The sequence below is a fragment of the Doryrhamphus excisus genome, chromosome 17 (assembly GCF_030265055.1).
Source record: "Doryrhamphus excisus isolate RoL2022-K1 chromosome 17, RoL_Dexc_1.0, whole genome shotgun sequence".
Taxonomy (NCBI): domain Eukaryota; kingdom Metazoa; phylum Chordata; class Actinopteri; order Syngnathiformes; family Syngnathidae; genus Doryrhamphus; species Doryrhamphus excisus.
In genome coordinates this window covers 14,707,528-14,734,097 of record NC_080482.1, presented here as the reverse complement: position 1 = coordinate 14,734,097, position 26,570 = coordinate 14,707,528, and the positions used below count along the sequence as shown (strand labels likewise).

Below are 26,570 nucleotides of genomic sequence, written 5' to 3'. Positions count from 1 at the left end.
TTTGATCCATCCCAAACTTCTTTCAGGGCTCAATTCCAACTGCGGAAACCTCATTATCTGAAACTTTGGCATGGTTTAACACAAGAATGAAATATTCTAACTACATGTATAGGTCAGAAAAGTGGAAAAGGCATAATAGGTCCCCTTTAAAAACAAAATCATTCAATGAGCCTGAGAAATTTGTAGTAAAAAGTATCAGTATAATCAGTACAGACCGTGTATTGACTTATGTTTGTATTTTACTGATATAATGTATTGCTAAAAATATACAGTGCATAAGGCAGCCCTACTCCACATATAGATACCTTCCAGCTGTGACCAAATACGCTAGCGTGTTTAGCCTGAGTGCCATCAGGTTGCAACATGTCGTCACCCGCTTGTCCGTTGTAATTTCCACACAGTCCTGACAGAAAAACATGGAATCAATCAATCATGTTATGTCATCACTCGAGGTAGAAGAAAATGAAAATTATTTTGTAGGAAGAAAATGATTTGACTCGCTAAATGTACTGCAAAAAAGGTCAGTAAGGATAATTCATAATGCCGCCTACAGAGAACATACTAACTCCTTATTTCTAAAATCACAAATACTTCAACTTGCTGATATAGTTCATCTTCAAACAGCTAAAATAATGCATAAGGCTAAAAATAACCAATTAGCTAAAAATGGGAAGAACTAAATTTGAAACACTTCTATGCTAGGACTACGTTATGCTAGCCATAGCATTTCAGTATGTGGAATCAAACTATGGAATGGATTGAGTAAGGACCTCAAACAATGCACAACGATGAGCCAATTCAAGATGATCATATCACCTCGTACTTCGGTACGAGGTACATTATTAAAAAAACAAAACAAAACAAAAAAACCTTAAACTGTATTATGGAAAGCAGGAAGTGAACAAATGTAACAGTTAGTGATTGTAAAAGTACCAGATGGAGGGGTAGGATTTAATAAGCTTTGCTTCTTCCTACTCCTTTTGGACATGTGGAACTGTGAACTGATTATGTGATGCACTCAATTGTAATCTGATGCATGTTCAAATGAAATAAAACCATTACCATTACCATTACCAATTGAGCTTGAAACCTTTATTAGAATACCACCTCACAACCCATCGGAACTAGGGAAAGGTGATTTAATACAGTCGCAGTCTTTTGTGATTGGATGTGTATAATATGATAATCACACATATTAGTGGAAGTTGACAAAATCGCTTTTTCTCCCCCTAATTACAACAAATTAACTTGTCTTCCTTAATGATGCAGGACATTCTTAATGGCTGATCTCAACTGGTAGGAAATTTCTACTAGGATTCTGGCTTTTTGGTGATTTTGAAATGTAAATCTAAATACAAAAGTAAGCAACGGTGAGAAGACGGCCTTAAAGCAACAGCACTCTTCTTCAATCCTCTTCTTACCAGTCGTAGCAGAAGCGTAGGAACTAGGAAGGGTCAAGGCCACGTGGCTTTTCCAGTTGAACTTGAGAGTCAAGCCAAAGTATGTTGTCACGATTCCAAAGTAGCCTCTTCGGAAAAAGGACAGCTTGCCATCCTCAGTTGTGTACGGTAGATTGATGGCTCTGCCGTTCATCTGGAGGAACGTGGTAATGAATAAAATATTCTTCATCTTTACACACACAGACGTAGATCTTTCATGCATTATTCACAGCCAGTCACGCAGAGGTTGTGCCAAGTTCATGGAATAAGGTCTTTACTACTTTGACATTGCCCCTCCTAAATAAAATATTTTTGGTGTAAATACTTTAAAATCTTAGGGTGAGGAGCTCAGCCATCCGGGAGGGGCTCAGAGTAGAGCCGCTTCTCCTTCACATCGAGAGGAGTCAGTTGAGGTGGCTCGGGCATCTAGTCCGGATGCCTCCCGGACGCCTCCCTGGTGAGGTGTTCCGGGCATGCCCAGCCGGGAAAAGGCCCCGGGGCAGACCTAGGACACGCTGGAGGGACTATGTCTCACAGCTGGCCTGGGAACGCCTTGGTGTCCTCCCGGTGGAGCTGGAGGAGGTGGCCGGGGACCGGGAAGTCTGGGCTTCCCTACTAAGACTGCTGCCCCCGCGACCCGGACCCGGATAAGCGGAGGAAAATGGATGGATGGATGGATGGACTTTAAAATCTCAGATTAGTGAAAAGAAAAATGTTTTGTTGGCCAGTGCAGTGACGGCATCACTGCAGACACTGCGCCGATCCGTCTTGAATTACTTGATCTTGAAGTACTTGAAGTCTTTCACCTGGGTCAAGACCTCACTACCAACCCAGAGGCTGCAATCCACTCTTTTCTGACTGAGAACCATGGCCTCAGATTTGGAGGTGCTGAGTCTCATCCTAGAAGCTTCACAGTCAGCTGCAAACCACCCAAGTAAACGCTGAAGGATGCAGCCTGATGAGGGCTTCAGGGCCACTCGCAAGGCCCCCAAACTGGACCTTCTTGATGCCTTTCTGTCTATGAAAACTATGAACAGAAACGGTGACAAAGGGCACCCTGGAGGAGGCCAACGTTCATGAGAAAACCAGTTTTTCAAAGTCACATGCACATGTGACTCGTTGGGCAAACTCCCATGTACCCTCCAGCACCCTTGCAAAGGTGTAGAGCTGGTCCTGTGTTCCTCAACCGAGACCAAAACCACTTTGCACGTTTAGTAGCCGAGGTCATAGTCTTTCTCCAGCACCATTGAATTGACTTTCCCAGAGTGGCTGAAGAGCCCCCGTAGTTGGAACAAACCCTCGGGTCACCTTTCTTAAAAAAGGGACCACCACCTTGGCCTGCCAATCCAGAGGTACTGTTCCCAACATTCCCTGAACATCCAGAGCCCTGAGAAATTCAAAGTGGAGCTTGTGCACCTCTGGCACTGTAGAGTGTTTTTGGCTACCCCAGATACCTCAGCCACGGTCATGGAACTGTCCACATTTGTGTCCTTAAACTCTGCTTTTTCTATTGAAGGTATGTCAGTGGGGTAGAGAAGGACCTCAAAGTGTTCCTTCCACCGTCCAAGTATATCCTCAGTTGAGTCAACAGTGCGGACCGGGCACTGCTTCTCCTTTCTGAGTCGTCGATTGGTTTGCCAGAACCTCTTTGAGTTCTTCTCTATGGCCTCATCAAACTACCGCTAAGTCCATGTGCCACGTGGCTTTGCCGGTATCTGTCAGTTGTTTCAGGAGCCCCACAAGTGCATAACTCTGTTATGTTCCTCTGGGTAGTAACAAAAATAGCCAGAAATTGTCACATAGTAGTACTCTCCTCATCCTGAAGTGAGCTGGAAGGTGCATAAAATGCATAAAAGATATATTTATGCGCTGCTGAATGAATAAATGAAGATAAATGAAGACGGAAGATTATATATCAAAGCTCACCAAGAGGGGATCAGACTTTTACAACAAAGTAGAGAAGATTTCATGTATTGGTCATGTATTTCAATCACAACAAAAGACCACAAATGTTTTTAAGTCAACAAAAAAATATATGTAAACGGGACTAAGAAGTATTTGAAAACGGGCGGCACGGCGGTCGAGTGGTTAGCGCACAGACCTCACAGCTCGGAGACCAGGGTTCAATTCCACCCTCGGCCGTCTCTGTGTGGAGTTTTCCTGTTCTCCCCGTGCATGTGTGGATTTTCTCACATTCCAAAAACATGCTAGGTTAATTAGCGACTCCAAATTGTCCATAGGTATGTGAGTGTGCATGGTTGTTTGTCTATATGTGCCCTGTGATTGGCTGGCGACCAGACCAGGGTGTTCCCTCACCTCTCGCCCAAAGACAACTGGGATAGGCTCTTTGAAAACATTCTTTTTAAGAACCAATGTGAATTATTCTCTTCTTTTCTTGTTATCTTGTTAATGAGCAACCTGGATTAACATAAAAAAGCAGTCGGTGGCTCGCCAGCCATGAACCTCATCGCAGGTCACTGTCTGTTAGAACTCAAGGTAAAGTAAATAAATACCAGACTTACCAGTATTCTGCCCGGGTTGGCACGGCTCATGCTGACAGTGTTTCCAAGTACAGTAAGGGAGACCGACTTGGTGTAGGAAACACGTTTGTTACGTCCTCTGTTGTCATTTTGGACAAGCACCTGAAAGGGTGTCAGACCCTGGTTTGCACCTTCACTGTGTTGAGACAGAATATAAGTACAAGTGCCCTGGAAATCAAATCTCCGTTTGTCAAAGCTTCGGTAGTGGGGGTCCCCGGTCGCCTGGCATGTGGCATAAGATACCGGGTAGCAGTCTCTCACGCCCCCCTTGAGGGCACAGTGCTCGTTCTTCTTACAGGTAACTGGGGTGCACTTTAGCAGAGAAACACAAAAGAGCAAACACGAGATCATGTAAACATTAACGCTGGCAAGATGTATTCAACTGACCTTGACTTTGCCGCCGAGGCAGTGACACCTGGTTGTACAGGTGCTGTCAGCCCAAAAAGTGGAGTCAGATGGGTAATATTTGCCCTGATGCTGGCAACCACAGCTAGACTGAGGAACACATCTACAGTGAAGAACAACAACATTTTAGACATGATATTGAATATCTGTCTCTTGAGGTTCTAATAAACCTGCCATGAAAGTGATGGCCTCGTCATATCTTTGTAAAAGGTACAGAATCTGCATTCAGGATTAAACACTCACTTTCCCTGTTCTGTAGTGTAATGGTAATGGTAATGGTAATGGTAATGGTAATGGTTTTATTTCATTTGAACATGCATCAGATTACAATTGAGTGCATCCCATAATCAGTTCACAGTTCCACATGTCCAAAAGGAGTAGGAAGAAGCAAAGCTTATTAAATCCTACCCCTCCATCTGGTACTTTTACAATCACTGTTACATTTGTTCACTTCCTGCTTTCCTAATATAATTTCAGTTATTTTTAAATTTAAATTTTGTCGCGTACCGAAGTACGCGGTGATATGAGCATCCAATGCCATAATGTGTACCATAGTGCGTGTCAATATAGTGATATATATAGCACATCATGACTGGTTCAAGACTCTTCATCCTTGTATTTAGCAAACATCAACTGCTTGTATTGTTTCTTGAATTGGCTCATCGTTGTGCATTGTTTGAGGTCCTTACTCAATCCATTCCATAGTTTGATTCCACATACTGAAATGCTATGGCTAGCATAACGTAGTCCTAGCATAGAAGTGTTTCAAATGTACTTCTTCCCTGAGATCATATTTCTCCTCTCTTGTAGAGAAGTATTGGATGACATTTTTAAATAAATTGTTATTTTTAGCCTTATGCATTATTTTAGCTGTTTGAAGATGAACTATATCAGCAAGTTGAAGTATTTGTGATTTTAGAAATAAGGAGTTAGTATGTTCTCTGTAGGCGGCATTATGAATTATCCTTACTGACCTTTTTTGCAGTACATTTAGCCAGTGAAGATTGCTTTTATAGTTATTAGCCCATATTTCCATACAATAAGTAAGATATGGTAGAACCAGAGAGCAATAAAGCAATAAAGTGTAGTGTCAAGTTTGATGAGCCAATTCAAGAAACAATACAAGCAGTTGATGTTTGCTAAATACAAGGATGAAGAGTCTTGAACCAGTCATGATGTGCTATATATATCACTATATTGACACTTACTATGGTACACATTATGGCATTGGATGCTCATATCACCTCGTACATCGGTACGAGGTACATTATTAAAAACAAAACAAAACAAAACAAAACAAAAAAACCCCATAAACTGTATTATGGAAAGCAGGAAGTGAACAAATGTAACAGTTAGTGATTGAAGTACCAGATGGAGGGGTAGGATTTAATAAGCTTTGCTTCTTCCTACTCCTTTTGGACATGTGGAACTGTGAACTGATTATGGGATGCACTCAATTGTAATCTGATGCATGTTCAAATGAAATAAAACCATTACCAAGTTTGGAAAATTACATCTAAATGTGATGCTTTTGATACCCAAATACCTGTCTCCACTAAGTACAAGTCCTTCATTACACTGGCATCCCTCCTCACAAGGGGCATCACAATCCTCGCCACTATCTTTGGACCCACAGGAAGCAGGACATGCAGTACCACACGCTTCATAGTGGCTCCCTGCTGGACAGGAAAAGGCTAGGGAAGGAAACATTGATAATTGTTAGGAAAACCATTGGGAAATATGAGGATTCTTGTCAGAACTCTGCTGAAATGAAGTCCAAACAGCTAACAAACATGCGAACATCACATCAGCGTTCACATTTCTGTATGTACAGTGGTGTGGAAATGTGTGTGTCCCCTTCCTGATTTCTTATTATTTTGACCGTTGCTTGCTTATTGATGTGCATGTTGTGGCCACATGGTGGAATTTTGGCCCACTCAATCATTCAGCCCCTTTTTAATAGGATCATCTCAATAGGATTCAGGTCAAGACTTGGACTAGGCCACTCCAAAGTCTTCATTTGGTTTTTCTTCAGCCATTCAGAGGTGGACTTGGTGTGTTTTGGATCATTGTCCTGCTGCACAACCCAAGTTGCTTTCAGTTTGAGGTCACCAACAGATGGCTGGACATTCTCCTTCAGAAGAATTCATGGTTCCTTGTCTTCCAGGTCCAGTAGCAGCAAAACAGCCCAAGACCATCACACTACCACCACTATATTTTACTGTTAGTTTGCGGCGTTACTTTTACGCCAGATTTAATGGGACACACACCTTTCAAAACGTTTTGTATACTGTAGAGTATTTTCCCAAAGTTCTTAGGGATCATCAAGATGTTGATGGCAAAATGGAGCCAAGCTGTAATGTTCTTTTTGTTCAGCAGTGGTTTGGGTCTCGGGACTCTGCCATGGTGTCTTTCTTAACTAGAAACAAGCGAGGCCTGCAGTTCTTTGAATGTTGTTGTGGGGTCTTTTGTGACCTCTTGGATGAGTTGTCACTGTGCTCTTGGGGTCATTTTGGTCGGCCGGCCACTTCTGAGACTGTTCATCACTTTTCTATGTTTTTGCCATTTGTGGATATTGGCTCTCACTGTGGTTGGCTGGAGTCCGAAAGCTTTAGAAATAGTAATGGTTTTATTTCATTTGAACATGAATCAGATGAATCAGTAACTGTTACATTTGTTCACTTCCTGCTTTCCTAATATAATTTATGTTTTTTTTTCTTCACGTACTGAAGTATAAGGAGATATGAGCATCCAATGCCATAATGTGTACCATAGTGCGTGTCAATATAGTGATATATATAGCACATCATGACTGGTTCAAGACTCTTCATCCTTGTATTTAGCAAACATCAACTGCTTGTATTGTTTCTTGAATTGGCTCATCGTTGTGCATTGTTTGAGGTCCTTACTCAATCCATTCCATAGTTTGATTCCACATACTGAAATGCTATGGCTAGCATAACGTAGTCCTAGCATAGAAGTGTTTCAAATGTACTTCTTCCCTGAGATCATATTTCTCCTCTCTTGTAGAGAAGTATTGGATGACATTTTTAGCTAATTGGTTGTTTTTAGCCTTATGCATTATTTTAGCTGTTTGAAGATGAACTATATCAGCAAGTTGAAGTATTTGTGATTTTAGAAATAAGGAGTTAGTATGTTCTCTGTAACAAATGGCTTGATAACTTTTTAAAACCACACTGATACATCTCGGTTTTTTTCGAATTTGTTCCTGAATTTCGATTTAGATCTCGGCATGATGTTCAGATTTTGGGGATCTTCACTTTGTCCGGCAGGTCCTATTTAAGTGATTTCTTGATCGAGAACGGGTGTGGCAGTAATCAGGAAATTGAACTCAGGTGTGATAAACCACAGTTAAGTTATAATTTTAAAAGGGCCATGTAGCTTTGGAATTTTTTCTCCCTTAATAATAAAAGGTTTGAGTAAAAAACTGAAAACGATTGAAATGATCTTTCCATGCAGCGAGTAAGTTTTTCTTAAATTAAGAATGTCGTTACTTGGGGTATGACTTTTGGGATTTTTCAGGCATGTAAACATTGCCTGACAATTTGACATGGATATTTTTGTAACTTCCTGTTGCAAAAATGTTCTGTGGTCCAAACGATCCAGCAGAGATTGCGTTCAACCCATCGACTTACGGCACTTAGTGATCATCCTCCAATCGGGATTGATCTTCACTCCCTCTGCCAGACAGACGTCGCTATAACTCTTCAGGTTATCGCAGAGAAACTGTTTTGCGCCTGGAAAAGCACACAATCAAATCAACAGATTTCATCCAAACGTGCAGTACAGAGATGTCATGAAAAGGCCGATTCAGCAAATATGCAAAGACGACAAGGCAAAAATATTTCCAATAGTCTTTTTAAACCTGGGTTGTGTGTGCCTGCATTGTTTTGCCTACCCTTATTGATGCATACATCGTATAAACAGTCCGCCAGGTACAAAGAGGGGTTGAGAACTTTGTGGCAGGATGAAAATGGACCATCGGCCTTTGTGAGTATGCCGCATTTTGTGGTGAGGCTGAAGAAATAATGTCTCTCTGGTGGACACGTGGGGCAGCGTCCACCACAACCATCTTGGCAGAACGCATCTGAATCTTTCACTTTCCACTGCTGAATCATCTTTAGTACTGCTGAGCGGGGAGAGCCTGCAAGAGTTCAACAAAGAAACCAGAAAGCTTTAGTCTGGTAATGGTAATGGTAATGGTAATGGTAATGGTAATGGTAATGGTAATGGTAATGGTAATGGTAATGGTAATGGTAATGGTTTTATTTCATTTGAACATGCATCAGATTACAATTGAGTGCATCCCATAATCAGTTCACAGTTCCACATGTCCAAAAGGAGTAGGAAGAAGCAAAGCTTATTAAATCCTACCCCTCCACCTGGTACTTTTACAATCACTAACTGTTACATTTGTTCACTTCCTGCTTTCCTAATATAGTTTTTTTTTAAAATTTTTAATTTTTTGTCAATACTTCAACTTGTTGATATAGTTCATCTTCAAACAGCTAAAATAATGCATAAGGCTAAAAACAACCAATTAGCTAAAAATGTCATCCAATACTTCTCTACAAGAGAGGAGAAATATGATCTCAGGGAAGAAGTACATTTGAAACACTTCTATGCTAGGACTACGTTATGCTAGCCATAGCATTTCAGTATGTGGAATCAAACTATGGAATGGATTGAGTAAGGACCTCAAACAATGCACAACGATGAGCCAATTCAAGAAACAATACAAGCAGTTGATGTTTGCTAAATACAAGGATGAAGAGTCTTGAACCAGTCATGATGTGCTATATATATCACTATATTGACACGCACTATGGTACCCATTATGGCATTGGATGCTCATATCACCTTGTACTTCGGTACAAGTTTTTTTTAAATAATGTACCTCCTACCGAAGTACGAGGTACATTATTTAAAAAAACAAACAAAAAAAACCTTAAACTGTATTATGGAAAGCAGGAAGTGAACAAATGTAACAGTTAGTGATTGTAAAAGTACCAGATGGAGGGGTAGGATTTAATAAGCTTTGCTTCTTCCTACTCCTTTTGGACATGTGGAACTGTGAACTGATTATGGGATGCATTCAATTGTAATCTGATGCATGTTCAAATGAAATAAAACCATTACCATTACCATTACCATTACCATAACTTAATACTGTTATTTACAAATGGATGCCAAGCATGCTAGGTAGTCCAGCAGCAACAACAATAAGCTATGAACAACAAAACATTGGATATCAAGAGTATGTTAACGTCCCTCCTTGCTTACTACCCCGATGACCTCCTCAATGTTGGGAGAGAGTAGCACATGCCTACCCAACATGCCTTGCGACAGGACTATATGAGTGTAATTGTGGAAGAACTATATGAATTAGAATGCACACATGGTGCAGTATTGGATCATACGTATGTACCATGTTTTGTGTTCTTTGATCGTCTTTTTGATTGCATCAGATTTCCACAATAGCCCTGCAAGTCACGTTGCTGGATACAGCTTTGATGTTAAAGGTTTCAAAATAGGAATTTGGAAACGCCCTGTGGGATAGATAAAACCCTTGTCGGGCCTAATGCGGCCCACAGGCCACATTCTGCCCACCGCTCGATGAGGATAACGTATATTACCAGCACTGCTTGTGTACTTCCTGCTTACCTTTTGGCTCAGGCAGGTCATCTGCTTTGTCTCCATTGTAGTTTCCACAGAGGCCCCCTAGGTGTTTATAGTAAGAGGAGGGTACTGTGACGTAAAGCCGCATGTTCCAGTCGTATTTCACAGTCAGACCAAAGTGAGTTTTGAGGACGGCGTAGGTGCTACGATGCTTCACGGTGACTTTTCCGTCTAGCAAAGTGACTGGCAGGTACTGAAGTTCACCGTTGACCTGAGAATTGAACAATAAATGACAATTCTGTAGATTTTTTTTCTGTGAGTGTCATTTAGTGAGTTACCTGAACTTGTTTTTTATGCCTCCCGATGACAATGGTATGCCCATCAAGGTCTACAGTTACAGTCCTCACAAAGGAAACACGACGGTTGCCTCGATGGTCGTTCTTGGTGGTCACAGTGAACGGGAAGAGACCGGGTACCTTCTCTGCAAGTGTTGCCATAATATACGTGCAGGCACCCTGGGAGACATCCCGGACACACAGAAGCTTTAGAACTGGGAACAACTGAGAGAGGTATTTATAAAGTGCCTGGGACCAGCAGTCCTTGGTGACCTGGTCTCTTGACATGAAAGGTATCCCCAGTTCCCAGTGGCTCTCTTAAAATATCCTCGGCCACATAATGAGTCCTAAAGACTCAACTGAGTCTTTAACCTCCTCAACAGAACAGGCTTTGGAATGCGGTTTTTCAAAAAAAACTCCCAACGGGTTCTGATACTACAGACTCCAAGTGACGAAAAATGACCATTAAAGGTCCCCTTTAATAAGGAGACTTTGGATGTGAGAGCATATTGGTGGAGTCCAAGCAAGACTTCCACGGAGCCCGTAGGTGGACTCCAAGTGAAACAGCAGTTGGTGAACTCATCTCATCCAATGAATTCAGTTCTTTTTTCAATCCTTAAATGAAGGGACTGTAGATGAGTGATTTTCAACCACTGTGCCGCGGCACACTAGTGTACCTTGAGAAACCGTCAGGTGTGCCGTGAGGAATTATCCAATATCACTTTTTATAATTAACATTTATTAATCATCATTTGCAAATATTATGTCAATAGCCATTATGTCAATAGTATACATGGACCGAAATATTACAATTCACTTTGGTTTATTTGCTCAAACGGAAAGAATTGAACAGGGATGGAATATTCCTTTAACCCAGGGGTCTCAAACTCAATTTACCTGGGGGCCACCGGAGCTAGGTTCTGGGTGAAGCCGGGCCGCATCAGGTTTTCAAAAAAAACCCAAAACGCATTTATTAAAAACTGAAAAAAAAAATCAATAAAAAAAACTATCTTCAATGCTTTTGCCTCTGCTATACCCTACACTTTTTCAGGACTTTGGTTCCGGTTTTCCACACCAAAATATCTGATAAAACATTCCACTGTTCTCAAATATCTTAATTTTTATTTTTCTATACACAAAATAAGATAAAAAAATAAACTAATTAAGAATAAATCAAATAAATCAATCAATCAGTAATAAATAAGTAAAATAATAATAAAACAGCAAATAAGAAAAACGTAAGAAACCACATATAGTTGGTAGAGAAATTATTTTTTCAGATTCAAATGTACAGTATTAACAGTTATTTAACCTTTAACATGAAAATTAATGAAACTTAATAATTTGACCCAATTAGCAAGTTAGCATCGTACTCAGTTCCATCTGGGAGCAGCGTCGTAACTTTAACATGTTTGATGAGATGCTTTATCTTGACGTGTATTTTCCCTTTTATTCCAAATCATTTCCTGCATTTATTTGTACCCAGCGTCATAAGCCTTTAGCTTCATTGCTAATCCAAAGCAAAACAGGGCGGGGTAACAGGGTAGGGTAACAGTATGGGCGGGGCAAAATCATGTTAATTGTGTCTGGTGTGCACACAGCTTTAAGCTGTAGTTTCAACATTAAACTTTGGTATCAAGGTGGGGGCCTCAAACTAGCGGGCCGCGAGTTTGAGACCCCTGCTTTAACCAATCCGATTGAGGTATCTTGTACCCGCTCAAATGGAAAGTTGTCAGGGTGCCTTCTTCTTCGTGGTGTTTTTCTTCTTCTGTTGTTTATTGGCGGTTGGCAAGCAGCTTTCGTTTGCATTACCGCCATCTGTGGAACAGAATCTAAACCCTTCTATACTTTATTCACAAGTCCAGTTTTATTAAAATATATATATATATCTATATAAAACATGTCCTGAGTTTAATTATAAAATATTAGCAAGATTGAATGTGATCTTTTCCTGTTTAAATTGATCCCGGGTGCGTTCTTTCAGCGCATGCTCAGATATGACGTAACACGCAGATCCAGACGTTCTTCACTTTTAAAAATGGAGGCCAGCAATCGGCACTGGACTAAGCAAAGTTTGTTTCTGATTCAAACTAAATTTCAAGACTGGACAGACGAAAAACTGGCAATACGGAGTTATTCCAACAAGTGAAAGAAAAACTCGGGGAAGCCGGTATCACGTGATGTTGATGTTTACGTTTTACTGGGCATGCCCTATTGACTATTCTGTTTGATTTTCACGGCGCATGTAGACAAGAGATTGGAATATTCCTTTCCATGGATACCATTGTTTCCCAAATGAATAATCGATACATCGATGCGAGTGCATTGGCTCATTCACTTGGTACGCATGCAATTGACAGGTGAAATCGAGATTCATCGCGATGCGTTATCGGTATGGTATGGGTATGGGTATGGGTATGGGTATGGGTATCGGTAAAATCCGATCCAAGTGCCGTTTTATTAATGTTCGACTTCACCCCATATGCTGTTCCCCAGGTGCAATGAATGCACCATCATTATTTGGCGTTTTGTATTGAATACAGACGGAAGCCGTGAGGCACATTCAACTACCAGTAAAACAGCATGGAGGAAGCAGCGAGGAAGTTTCTATATTCAACCCCCCCCCCCCCCCCCCCCGCAACGTTTAAATGGTATGTTTGGAAACACTACGGATTCGCAAAGAACGTCGGAAAGCTCGACAAATTGTCTGTCATTTGCAAAGAATGCCGCGTTAAGAAGCCGTACAACGGCAGCACGACAAACCCCCTTAAAAAGGGGACAAGTCTACCGCGGCGGCTTTATGAATTATCCTTACTGACCTTTTTTGCAGTACATTTAGCGAGTGAAGATTGCTTTTATAGTTATTAGCCCATATTTCCACACAATGTTATATTGTGATTATAATCCTGATCAACAAATTAAGAGGAAAACCGCATTATGAACCACATTATGTATTTTTTCTGAGTCAGCGGCATGTCTCCACCTTACCTGGAAGTCGTAACGTCTTCCATCAAATGTCATGTAGTGAGGGTCACCAAGCGCGTGACAGGTCGCCGTGGACACATGAACACATCTTCCATCCACGCAGCGCTCCTTTTCTCTGCATTTGACATCTTCACAGGGATCCTTGGGTGGCGTAGGAGGAGGGGCGCCTGGAAAAGTACACACATACGTAAATCTACGTATATCTCCAAAGTTACGAAAGACTTAAAGCTGGTATTACATTTTTAGCTAATTGGTTTTTTTTAGCCTTATGCATTATTTTAGCTGTTTGAAGATGAACTATATCAGCAAGTTGAAGTATTTGTGATTTTAGAAATAAGGAGTTAGTATGTTCTCTGTAGGCGGCATTATGAATTATCCTTACTGACCTTTTTTGCAGTACATTTAGCGAGTGAAGATTGCTTTTATAGTTATTAGCCCATATTTCCACACAATAAGTAAGATATGGTAGAACCAGAGAGCAATAAAGAGTGTGGAGTGATTTCTGATTGAGAACAAATTCATTCATTCATTTTCTACCGCTTTTCCTCACGAGGGTCGCGGGGGTGCTGGAGCCTATCCCAGCTGTCTTCGGGCGAGAGGCGGGGTACACCCTGGACTGGTGGCCAGCCAATCACAGGGCACATATAGACAAACAACCATTCACACTCACATTCATACCTATGGACAATTTGGAGTGGCTAATTAACCTAGCATGTTTTTGGAATGTGGGAGGAAACCGGAGTACCCGGAGAAAACCCACGCATGCACGGGGAGAACATGCAAACTCCACACAGAGATGGCCGAGGGTGGTCTCCTAGCTGTGAGGTCTGCGTGCTAACCACTAGACCGCCGTGCCGCCCTTTGAGAACAAATTTTCATCTCCTAAAATGGACATCAGATCCAGACAGTGGATGCCCTCCGTGAAGGCATCTTCACCACCTGGATCAACATTCTTACTAGTCTCGTGGAAACTTTCGGGGAGTGTCAGGGTATTTTTGAGCTATGGTCTAAAACTTTTCATCTGATGAACTAAACTCCTATAAGCATGTTTTTGTCTCACTTCCATTTTTTTTTGCATTTTGAACCTCTACGTGGCGGCACGGTGGTCGAGTGGTTAGCACGCAGACCTCACAGCTAGGAGACCAGGGTTCAATTCCACCCTCGGCCATCTCTGTGTGGAGTTTGTATGTTCTCCCCGTGCATGCGTGGGTTTTATCCGGGTACTCTGGTTTCCTCCCACATTCCAAAAACATGCTAGGTTAATTGGCGACTCCAAATTGTCCATAGGTATGAATGTGAGTGTGAATGGTTGTTTGTCTATATGTGCCCTGTGATTGGCTGGCGACCAGTCCAGGGTGTAATCCTGCCTCTCGCCCATAGACAGCTGGGATAGGCTCCAGCACCCCCCCGACCCTCATGAGGAAAAAGCGGTAGAAAATGAATGAATGAATGAACCTCTACGTAGAACCTCCTTAAGGTCCAACAGTGCTAAATGTACACTGTTATGATGTTGATCAGGAGTGCATGTGGATCAGGAATACATGTGGATGTGTGGATGTGGATTCTACATGTGTGTGCACCTGAAGAGCAGACTCCAGCAGTTCCATATCCATGGCGACTTTTCCAACCGTAGCCGTAGACCAGCATACGTGCGTCGCCTTCCACTGTCACATGACTCTCATGCTTCCCCACCGCCACATTAGACCACACCCAGCGTTTATCTGAAATGAAGTCATTCCACCGAGGCGACAGGCAGCGTCCCCTCGTGCACACCTTGACGCTGGACGACCCCTCCCTCTCTGACAGAATGGCTACAGCGCTGGAGAACCCGTCCACCGTCTCCACCGTCCAGTCATTGGACATCTTGCAGGTGGGGGTCAGGGCGATTAAGAATGGGTCATGGGGTTTGTTGTTGCTCAGAAGGAGCACCATGACTCTCTTGTTGCTTTGGACGACTAGAGGATGTCTGCTGATCAGTTTCTGGACGGTCACCAGTCCGGCGGTCTTCAGCGTCCTGTTGGTGAAGGATTTGTTTCAATGTTAGATTAAATATACTTTGTCATTTACAGTACACATTTACACCATTTTATTGGACTTGTTGGTCCCGTGTGAGGCAATTATGACATCATGCCGGTAAATCTAAAAATATCTCCAATAAGGATTAAAAAAACCCTCCAATGAGGCCAGATTACCCGTACTCCGGTGCTCTTTTTTTCTCCCACCTGTGATGCTAACAGCCTGAGGTTACTTGTAAACAGACATTCCCTTTCCAAGGAAGCTAGTTGTACCAAATGCTCCATAAGGAGAGAAAACAATCCATGGAGAACACTAAAAACACCTGAAGTCACCTGAAACGCCCACACTGCCGTATTTCAAAGGTGCAAAAGATTTGCCAGAGACCTTTGTGGAGTCACACGGGCTGCTCGGAGCATGTATCTGAATACAGTGCACTTTGCTGGGCCATGCCAGGTGCTATACTCTGGTTCTTCTGATAGTAGTGATGTGGTAGTAGTACTATCATGATATTTGATCAGCTGGTGTAGTCCTACCAAATTTGTTTGAGTAATACATTTTAAAAAGTAAATATAAAAAACTGGGCGGCACGGGGGTTGAGTGGTTAGCGCGCAGACCTACCAGAATCTGGCAGCTTCGTCACAGTTTTTCATAATTATATGAATGAATTATGCTGTTTTGTGGTTGAATAAAGCTAATTACTAATAAAAAAAAGGATATGCAAGCTTAAAGAGCGGCACAGACCTCACAGCTAGGAGACCAGGGTTCAATTCCACCCTCGGCCATCTCTGTGTGGAGTTTGCATGTTCTCCCCGTGCATGCGTGGGTTTTCTCCGGGTACTCCGGTTTCCTCCCACATTCCAAAAACATGTTAGGTTAATTGGCGACTCCAAATTGTCCATAGGTATGAATGTGAGTGTGAATGGTTGTTTGTCTATATGTGCCCTGTGATTGGCTGGCCACCAGTACCCCGCCTATGTATATATAAATCAAATCAACTTTATTTGTAGAGCACTTTTCCTGCAAAGACATGCAACACAAAATAAAAATAAAAATAAAAATAAAAATAAAAATAAAAATAAAAATAAAAATAAAAATAAAAATAAAAATAAAAATAAAAATAAAAATAAAAATAAAAATAAAAATAAAAATAAAAATAAAAATAAAAATAAAAATAAAAATAAAATAGAAGAGACAAGACAGCTGGAATAGGCTCCAGCACCCCCCACGACCCTCGTGAGTACATTTACAGCATTAAATTGAATTAAATAATTAACTACAAAATAAAATGTAATAAGAAAAATACAACATAATATACATCAACTATTTAAATGAATAACTTGAATTAAAAAGAAGATAATATGTATTTCTATGATTGGAAATCGGCCATCTCTGTGTGGAGTTTGCATGTTCTCCCCGTGCATGCGTGGGTTTTCTCCGGGTACTCCGGTTTCCTCCCACATTCCAAAAACATGCTAGGTTAATTAGCGACTCCAAATTGTCCATAGGTATGAATGTGAGTGTGAATGGTTGTTTGTCTATATGTGCCCTGTGATTGGCTGGCCACCAGTCCAGGGTGTACCTCGCCTCTCGCCCCAAGACAGCTGGGATAGGCTCTGGCACCTCCCGCGACCCTTGTGAGGATAAGCGGTAGAAAATGAATGAATGAATATAAAAAACTGGGCAGCACAGCAGTTGAGTGGTTAGCGCGCAGACCTCACAGCTAGGAGACCAGGGTTCAATTCCACCCACGGCTATCTCTGTGTGGAGTTTGCATGTTCTCCCCGTGCATGCGTGGGTTTTCCCCGGGTACTCCGGTTTCCTCCCACATTCCAAAAACATGCTAGGTTAATTAGCCACTCCAAATTGTCCATAGGTATGAATGTGAGTGTGAATGGTTGTTTGTCTATATGTGCCCTGTGATTGGCTGGCCACCAGTCCAGGGTGTACCCCGCCTCTCGCCCGAAGACAGCTGGGATGGGCTCCAGCACCCCCTGCGACCCTCGTGAGGAAAAAGCGGTAGAAAATGAATGAATGAATGCCCTGTGATTGGCTGGCGACCAGTCCAGGGTGTACCCCGCCTCTCGCCCTAAGACAGCTGGGATAGGCTCCAGCACCCCCGCAACCCTCGAATGAATGAATGAATATAAAAAAGTGAGGTATAAAAAACTCAACTGTTTTCGTGTTGCACGATGACCGCCATTCAGTGTCAGCTCAGTGTCGTCTTCGGCCGCAACGATCACCGCCAAGTTTGTGGCATGGCAGCTTCCTGTTGTGGGCACCATGTAGTTCTTACCCAAACTCGCCACAGGGGGGAGCTGTTCATAGATGTGTTCACAACCCAAACCCATGGCGAGACACTGGTGACCCGCTAGGACAGCCACAGGCAACTGGGACCTAACGAGCCCCGTCCAAGCGTTATGGCTGCGTACCAGGTAGGATGCGTGCGGGGCCAGGGTAAAGGTCACCGCCTTCCCGTGCCGCCACTGACCGCCACCTCGCAGCGACACGTCAGCGCTTGGTATGATGGTGATCTGGTTGGGGCTGTCGCCGTTAACAATAGCCAGTAGCTTGTCCATGCACTTTGTGCCTCCTTGTGGCGTGAACACCAGATACTCGGTTCCCAGTTGTCCTGTTGGGGAAACCACGGTGCCATCTCCTGTCCGGTCCCGCCGGTTAAAAGCGACCACTGAGATGTCAGCACTTGATGAAATCCGGACGGCTGACTTCTCTGTAAGAAACTGCTGCTGCAGTTCAGCTCCAACCGGCAGGGAAACCCAGCGGCTTTCTCCCGCAGAGAGACTCAACTTCATGGAGAAGTCCACTGACGCTATCTGTGGATCAACATCACGTCAAATTTAGTCAAAGCATTACCTGTGTTTGATTGAAATGCCAAATGACAACAGCACATTCATGAGGGCAGGGGTGGACAAACTCCGGCCATATTCAGGCAGTTCATTTTCATCCCGGTCCAGTCCGGTCCGGTCCGGTCTGGTAAGTCATGAATCAGTTGCTCAATCAAATTCATTCCAACAGTTGGTGAAACTAGAAGTGCTGTGCTTTCCAGTGACGTACGTGACATCACAATAATCTAACGGAAGACAAAGCGTTGATTCAAAGCAGAGTGGGGGTTTGTTTACAAAGCAGAGCAAGACTGTGATGGACGGAAAAGCATTTTTTTTATATGACAGATCTTATCTGCAGATAATTTGTATTTTACCAAATGTGCTTACCATTTGGTAATGGTAATGGTAATGGTAATGGTAATGGTAATGGTAATGGTTTTATTTCATTTGAACATGCATCAGATTACAATTGAGTGCATCCCATAATCAGTTCCCAGTTCCACATGTCCAAAAGGAGTAGGAAGAAGCAAAGCTTATTAAATCCTACCCCTCCATCTGGTACTTTTACAATCACTAACTGTTACATTTGTTCACTTCCTGCTTTCCATAATGTAGTTTAAGTTTGTTTTTTGTTTTTTTTAATAATGTACCTCATACCAAAGTACAAGGTGATATGAGCATCCAATGCCATAATGTGTACCATAGTGCGTGTCAATATAGTGATATATATAGCACATCATGACTGGTTCAAGACTCTTCATCCTTGTATTTAGCAAACATCAACTGCTTGTATTGTTTCTTGAATTGGCTCATCGTTGTGCATTGTTTGAGGTCCTTACTCAATCCATTCCATAGTTTGATTCCACATACTGAAATGCTATGGCTAGCATAACGTAGTCCTAGCATAGAAGTGTTTCAAATGTACTTCTTCCCTGAATTTGGGTGTACCTTACTTTCGGTTTTAGTGTTTCGCATTTTTGTTTACTATTTTATATTTCATATTTCCAACCCTTCTGTGACCCTTGCCACTTAGTGCTTCGAATCTGGCAGCTTTGTCACAGTTTTTCAAAAATATATGAATGAATTATGCTGTTTTGTGGTTGAATAAAGCTAATTATTAATAAAAAAAATATGCAAGCTTAAAGGCCGGCATGGCGGTCGAGTGGTTAGCGCGCAGACTTCACAGCTAGGAGACCAGGGTTCAATTCCACCCTCGGCCATCTCTGTGTGGAGTTTGCATGTTCTCCCCGTGCATGCGTGGGTTTTCTCCGGGTACTCCGGTTTCCTCCCACATTCCAAAAACATGCTAGGTTAATTAGCCACTCCAAATTGTCCATAGGTATGAATGTGAGTGTGAATGGTTGTTTGTCTATATGTGCCCTATGATTGGCTGGACACCAGTCCAGGGTGTACTCCGCCTCTCAACCCAAGACAGCTGGGATAGGCTCCAGCACCCCCGCGACCCTTGTGAGGAAAAAGCGGTAGAAAATGAATGAATGAATGAATGAATGCAAGCTTAAAGGAAAACTGCACTTTTTTGGGCAATTTTGCCCATCATCCACAATCCTTATATAATACATGAACATGTACTATATAAGGGTATCTTTCCTGTGTGTTATAAAGCTATACAAATAGACAAAAAGAGGCAGCTGATCAATGCATGAATGGTACACAGCTATTCCGCCTAGAAAGACCACCATTAAACCATTAAACCACCATTAAACCTGTAAAAATCCAACAAGGTTTTATGGTTTTCTATGCATGCTGTGAGCAAGTAGTAACAGGTACATTCATGATAACATGTAATCATTCAATATTGCAATGGCAACAACTGTAGCGTGATGTAGCATCACCTTTCAATAGCTGAAAAGACAAAGACGTGTATTCATGTTTCGTTGTGAATGATGGGCAAAATAAAAAAGTGTAGTTTTCCAAATGTAACAGAAATTTTTTTTGCCCAATATTTTCAGGCATAAATATTGCTAAACGATGCAAAATATAAATATAAGGCATTCAGAATACGCATTCAAAGATGTTTTGATGATATTGTATTACACACTGGTGTTGTAATACATTGTAGGAAGTACATTGTAGGACAGGGGTGGGCAAACTACGGCCCGGGGGCCACATCCGGCCCGCCAAGTGTTTGAATACGGCCCGCCCAATCTTTCAAAAGTATTTAATTTAAACTCAACATACAACCTGGCATCATGGCCTGAGCCAACCTTTTGATGGTTGTATCAATTTCGTTGTTTGACATGGTCTGTTGTTTACAAAGTGCTCCTGAAAAAAGAGACACAAGCACATAATAATAATACAAATTAAAATAATAATTATTATATTATTATTATAACTATTATGATTATTATATTTATTATATTAATGCTAATTATTATATTAATTATATATAATAATATTGTTATATTTGCATATTTTACATAATAATAATATAATTATTATTATTTTAATTTTATTTTAATTATTATTATATTTTATTATTTTTAAAATATTTAAATATAAATATAAAATAATAAATAATAATAGCAGATTGCATGACAATTTTACAGATACAATAATAGCAGGTGGACTGTTACGTGTAAAATATATAGTCTGCCCCCCCCGGAAATTTTGTTATATCAATGCGGCCCGCGAGTCAAAAAGTTTGCCCACCCCTGTTGTAGGAAGTACTACTGCACAGAAACCAAACAACAACAAGGACTGCTTTCAGTGCTAACATATGAGTCTATATTATGTTTTCTCTTATATCTTATCTTATCTTGGGCAATAGGAGTGTAAAGGTGACTATAGGGTTGTTATTTCATTCTACAGGGTTCTAATAATGTTAAAAAGCATACTTAGAATAAGGGTCAGCAAGCGGTTTCTACGCTATAACTACAAATTTATTACATTTGTTAAGAAGAACTACTTTGTAGGAATTCACGTATCACAATCGGGTCTGAAAACAATTAACCTTCCTCTTGTGTTAGCTTTCTGGTATCATCTCTTATGTTAACGGGTGGGTTTTGACCCATGTATTAAATCAGCTATAAAATACACTAAAAACAATAAGTTACCATCAAATTTGCTTCTCATGTCTTGGTTACCTTCTTAGGCTTCCTCATCCATGAAAATGTTGCTTTTAATACTTTTGGTGTGGGCATGTAGGCCTTTTTTTGTCACTATACCCCTCCATTTCTATTTCCAAAAATGGTCAAATGAACCTCAAAAGAATCATATTCATAAATCGAAGGTTCTTTTGTTACCTGGCTATTACTGAGGGATATAGAACATATCTCTTAAATCAATTAGTTTGATTTATTTTCTCATTGTAATCACTTTTAATCACTAAAGAAACATCTATGGTGTTGGGGTGAATTTTGACCCATATATATTCATGTCAAGAAAAGGTAGAAAAAGTGATTGTTTTCAGCAACAGAACTTTAGTATAAAGTGAAATGAAAAAGCAGAACAGGTCCAGATCTTGGTTCACTGTACTTCTTGCCATTCTTTCCATGATCCAAATTGTAAATGTGAAATCAGCCATCAGTCAAATGAGTGAATTCACCTCACATGTCTGGACCTTGTTTTTCTGCTGGTATACTGGAAAAGCGGTCAAAATGAGAATCCCCTGAAGCTTACATGATGAGAAGAGGAGCTGGTTGTCATTGTGTTGGCTAATTGGACACTTATGATTTCAGTTTTGGCTCAAAATATTGCTTTATAGTCATATTATTATAACCGGGTCCAAACCGACCCTAACAATACAGTGGTCATAATTTCAACCAGACCATTTTAAAATGTAGTAAAAATGTTTTTTTTTGTTTTATTTTGTTGAAATAGAGTTTCCTGACAAAGTCAAAAAGCCTTGATACAATAAACAAATGTTATGTGATTCTTTTTATGCATTAAAATGTAAAACGGGTCGGTGCTGACCCTAACACAAGAGGAGGGTTAAATGAGTTTCACGAGACGAGACAATAGTCATGAGTGAGGGGAAGATGAAGCGTGTCGGTCCTTTGTGGTGAAGAGAGAGCTGAGCCGAAATACAAAGCTCTCAATTTACAGAATTTATTAATTTATTATGGTCCCGGTCCTGGTCTGCCATCATAGCTAGCTTAGGGTCACTACGCTGGTTAGAGTCCCGCCACTTAACAACCATCGCGGCCTATGAGTCCAAAAGTTTGCCCACCACTGAACAAAAAATACCACACATGAACATTTTTTCCTACATGGTACCTAATAATATTTCTGACCTGAATGTGGACATTGGCCTCAGAGCCCGGAGCAGTGAGAACCACCTGGAGTTTATGGTCATTTCCAAGGAAAAGTACTCTCCATAAGGCATTCTGGTAGTTGGGGAGGAACGTCGTGATGAACTCCTTTCCTGTTGCACATCCGTGACTGACTGGAGAAGCAAAGGAATGATATCAAGATGACAACCCGGCGATGATGCTGACTGAATATACCTATATAAAATATATAAAATATATATATAATATATATATATGAAATACCTGACAATAGCGTAGCCGCAGTCAAGCTCACGAGAAGATATCTTTCCATGGCTGATCGAAAAATGGGACACATGGTAAATAATTACAAAACAAATGCACATAAAAACAAAAAGAAGTTACAGTTATGAGATCCACAAAGTGAATCTGTGGCTGGAGGCAACCTCCTACTGTAAAAAGTGTTTATGTAATTCATTTTCAATGCAAGTCATAACATGCCTCCAATGCAGGTTCTTGATAACAGACACAAGTTAAAGTTAAAATTATATTTATATTTGTTTGTTTCTTTCTGGGGCGGCACAGCGGTGAAGTGGTTAGCGCGCAGACCTCACACCTAGGAGACCAGGGTTCAATTCCACCCTCAGTCACCCTCTTGTGTGGAGTTTGCATGTTCTCCCCGTGCATGCGTGGGTTTACTCCGGGTACTCCGGTTTCCTCCCACATTCCAAAAACATGCTAGGTTAATTAGCCACTCCAAATTGTCCATAGGTATGAATGTGAGTGTGAATGGTTGTTTGTCTATATGTGCCCTGTGATTGGCTGGCCACCAGTCCAGGGTGTACCCCACCTCTCGCCCAAAGACAGCTGGGATAGGCTCCAGCACCGCCCGCGACCTTTCGTGAGGAAAAGCGGTAGAAAATGAATGAATGTTTCTTTCGGCTTTTTCCTGATTACGGAGTCGCCACAGCGGATCTGAAAACTGAAAAGAATCCAAAAGTCAAACCTTCATAATGCTGGCTCCGATGCCACAATAATTTCACAAAAGTGATCACTCCTCTCACAAGGAATTAACTAATTCACTGCCTACTACTAATTAATTTCTATGTCTTTTACATTTGTTTTTGCATTAGAGGCAAAAAAGGTGATGATGCAAGTGCACAATAGAAGAGATGATGTTTGGTGCCGTTTTAAGCCGTGAAAACAGCCACAAGGCAGCAGAAATGCATTTTATAGGCGCTCGGCATGCACTTTTATGTGCTCCAGGGCGAGCAGGAAGTCAAAAAGCATGGAGCTGTGTAGCATGCACAAGGTTCACATTGAAGGGACATTTTTAAAGGGAACTGCACTTTTGGATTTGGAATTTTGCCCATCATTCCCAATCCTTATGTGAAACATGAACACATATTTCTTTCCCTTTTCTGTGCATTCTAGCACCAGAAAGTTAATATAAGCTTGTTAACAACGGACATCATGGGAAATACCTATTTTGACGCTAAAGTCCTCACAAAAAAACTAAAAAACAGTGTTCTATTTACATAACCGACTTATATGAACCAAGCTACAGCCATGTTATTATTGTAGCAGCTGGTGGACTAACATCACGCTTTGCTAGCCCGCTAGTCTCAGCGTCATTCACAGACGGAAGAGTGGATACCTAGCTCTCAATTTTGCTACCAAGACTCAACAAGATGCTGGTTTGGTGTCAGCATTTTTTACCTGACGACTGGAGCACACGTCTTGTGCTGGAAGATACAGCCATCCCAATGAGAGTGGACAGAACTAGCAAAAGTATGTGTATCAATATGCCATAAGAAAGAAGTTTGGGTAGCTTTTTAAATCATCAAAATATGGCAAGATATTGCAAATATTACATGTTATCATCAATGTACGTGTTCATGCATGATCACAGCATGGATATCAAACCATGCAACATTGTTAGATTTCCTAGTCTAAATAGGTGTATTCCAATTGTTAGCTAGCTCATATTAACTTGTGTTATAATGCACAAAAAAGCGAAATAATTGTGTGTTCATGTTTCAAATAAGGATTGGAAATGATGGGCAAAATAAAAAATGTGCAGTTCCCTTTTAATGAATGCAAACACAGTTCAGTTCCAAAAATTGTAAATAGTGTAAATAGCGTAAATAGGTGTAAATAGTTCATGGTGTTGTACAGTATGTTCCCTACGATTGGCTGGCGATCAATCCAGGGTGTACCCTGCCTCTCGCCCAAAGTCAGCTAGGATAGGCTCCAGCGACACTACTAAGGATAAGATGGATGACACGGATACTCATTACGGATAATTAATTTTGTCCAAAACGATCATGAAACGAGTACATTTCGTCATTACTTCACATGATCCATACATAAAATATTATATTTATTACTACACGTTGTGAACGATCGTGCATCAGTCAGTGTTCTTTTTTTATCTGCTTGTTTCGGGTGGTGGCTGGTGATATAAAGTCTGTTTGTTGTACAAAACTGCTTGTTGTACTGAACAAGGTGCTTCTGAGAAAAATACAGCCAGCAAGGCTGACATATTATTATGTTTATTGCCATGTATGCATGAATCATCAACTTCACACAGCCCATTTCAATGAAATTAATGAATTATAATATATATGAATAATGAAATATTAAAGTGTCAAGGATCACTTACATATTTTTATATGTATAAGTATATATATTTCACATATATACTTAGATACACACTCATATAGCTGAATAATAAACAATACATATCGCAATTTCTGATCAATTTCAGACTTAAAATAATGTACAGCTTTAGGCTCCGCCCATTCCCGGTTTAAACCCCAGCCACTTCAACTACGGATACAAATACAGGTAATTTAGATGGGGAACAGATACACATACACATACAGATAGTAATGGTAATGGTAATGGTAATGGTAATGGTTTTATTTCATTTGAACATGCATCAGATTCCAATTGAGTGCATCCCATAATCAGTTCACAGTTCCACATGTCCAAAAGGAGTAGGAAGAAGCAAAGCTTATTAAATCCTACCCCTCCATCTGGTACTTTTACAATCACTAACTGTTACATTTGTTCACTTCCTGCTTTCCATAATACAGTTTAAGTTTTTTTTTTGTTTTTTTTAAATAATGTACCTCATACCGAAGTGGTGTACATCCCGACTAATTGCTAAACAACCTTTTTTCCTGATGAAAGACGAGAGTCAAATTTTTCTTTTTGGTAGCTTCCATGTTGATGTAGCCCTAGAACACAATATTCTGCATACCTTGAACAATCAGTGAAAATGGTCGAAAATGAATGAGTTCATACCCGCTTCCACCTTCCATATGAGAAATAACCAGAATAAGTGGAAATACGACTGGAAATAAGCCACCAAGTCAGGGAAAGTGCGGTAAAACTACGAAGAATGAACAGTTGACCTTTTCATTGATTACATTACAGTCATATTGTACAGTTATATACATATGACAATATAATACAGACATATACTATAATAAAATAAATACCAGCATAACTCAGGGGCACCATGGTGGAAAAAGATTTCTGTAAAATTTTGGAAGTTTGATTCTATGAGTAATTCAATGCAACATTGATGCCGTCTATAAAAAAGATTCATCATCAATGACTTTCAATGCATTCAGGACATCACTGGTCCCATCAGCATAGAGAAGAGAAGATGCATCCTTACCGTGAAGCGTTCATCGGGGGAAGCAGCAGAAGACAAAAAGGAGGGAGGCTCATATCAAGGACGTTGTGAGGCAAAGATAAACAACACGACGTGATGCCTGAATGAAAAGCATATTGAATATTGGTGGCTTTGTTGGAGATGCGCTGTGCTTGGGATAACAGACCTTTCAGGGACGTCAGTCATCCAGTCAAATCATCACCGTGTCAACGTGTCCTTAAACACTGCAGAATGTACACACATTACACACAAAATAAAATAATTATTGATAATAAATAAAATGTGTAAAAGAACACATCATATCATATCCCCAAGCATGTCGCTTATAAAAAATGTAATATACAGTTAGATGTCCCAGACTTTTTGCATGTTTTTGTAAGTAAAACTAAAATCATGCTGTTTGGTAACAGCAGAAAGGACACCAGCAAATACAAATAGACGGTGTGGACA

General features: G+C 40.9%; 1 protein-coding gene across 1 annotated transcript in view; it reads right to left on the bottom strand.

Annotated features, from left to right (window-relative positions):
* Positions 1 to 26,345, bottom strand: part of LOC131105180 (IgGFc-binding protein-like) — a 61,783-nt gene extending 35,438 nt beyond the window's left edge. Inside the window, exons 1-16 of the mRNA XM_058053045.1 lie at positions 26,287 to 26,345; positions 26,124 to 26,220; positions 22,718 to 22,768; positions 22,457 to 22,608; positions 17,533 to 18,191; positions 14,925 to 15,358; positions 13,348 to 13,511; positions 10,363 to 10,539; positions 10,070 to 10,295; positions 8,304 to 8,549; positions 8,041 to 8,142; positions 5,931 to 6,078; positions 4,367 to 4,487; positions 3,962 to 4,291; positions 1,422 to 1,593; positions 306 to 403 (exon numbers count right to left, since the gene is read on the bottom strand). Of these exons, the coding sequence (XP_057909028.1) occupies positions 306 to 403; positions 1,422 to 1,593; positions 3,962 to 4,291; positions 4,367 to 4,487; positions 5,931 to 6,078; positions 8,041 to 8,142; positions 8,304 to 8,549; positions 10,070 to 10,295; positions 10,363 to 10,539; positions 13,348 to 13,511; positions 14,925 to 15,358; positions 17,533 to 18,191; positions 22,457 to 22,608; positions 22,718 to 22,766 (3,078 nt within the window). The 5' untranslated portion in view covers positions 22,767 to 22,768; positions 26,124 to 26,220; positions 26,287 to 26,345. The remainder of the gene's footprint in view (positions 1 to 305; positions 404 to 1,421; positions 1,594 to 3,961; positions 4,292 to 4,366; positions 4,488 to 5,930; positions 6,079 to 8,040; positions 8,143 to 8,303; positions 8,550 to 10,069; positions 10,296 to 10,362; positions 10,540 to 13,347; positions 13,512 to 14,924; positions 15,359 to 17,532; positions 18,192 to 22,456; positions 22,609 to 22,717; positions 22,769 to 26,123; positions 26,221 to 26,286) is intronic.
* Positions 26,346 to 26,570: the final 225 nt, after the last annotated feature.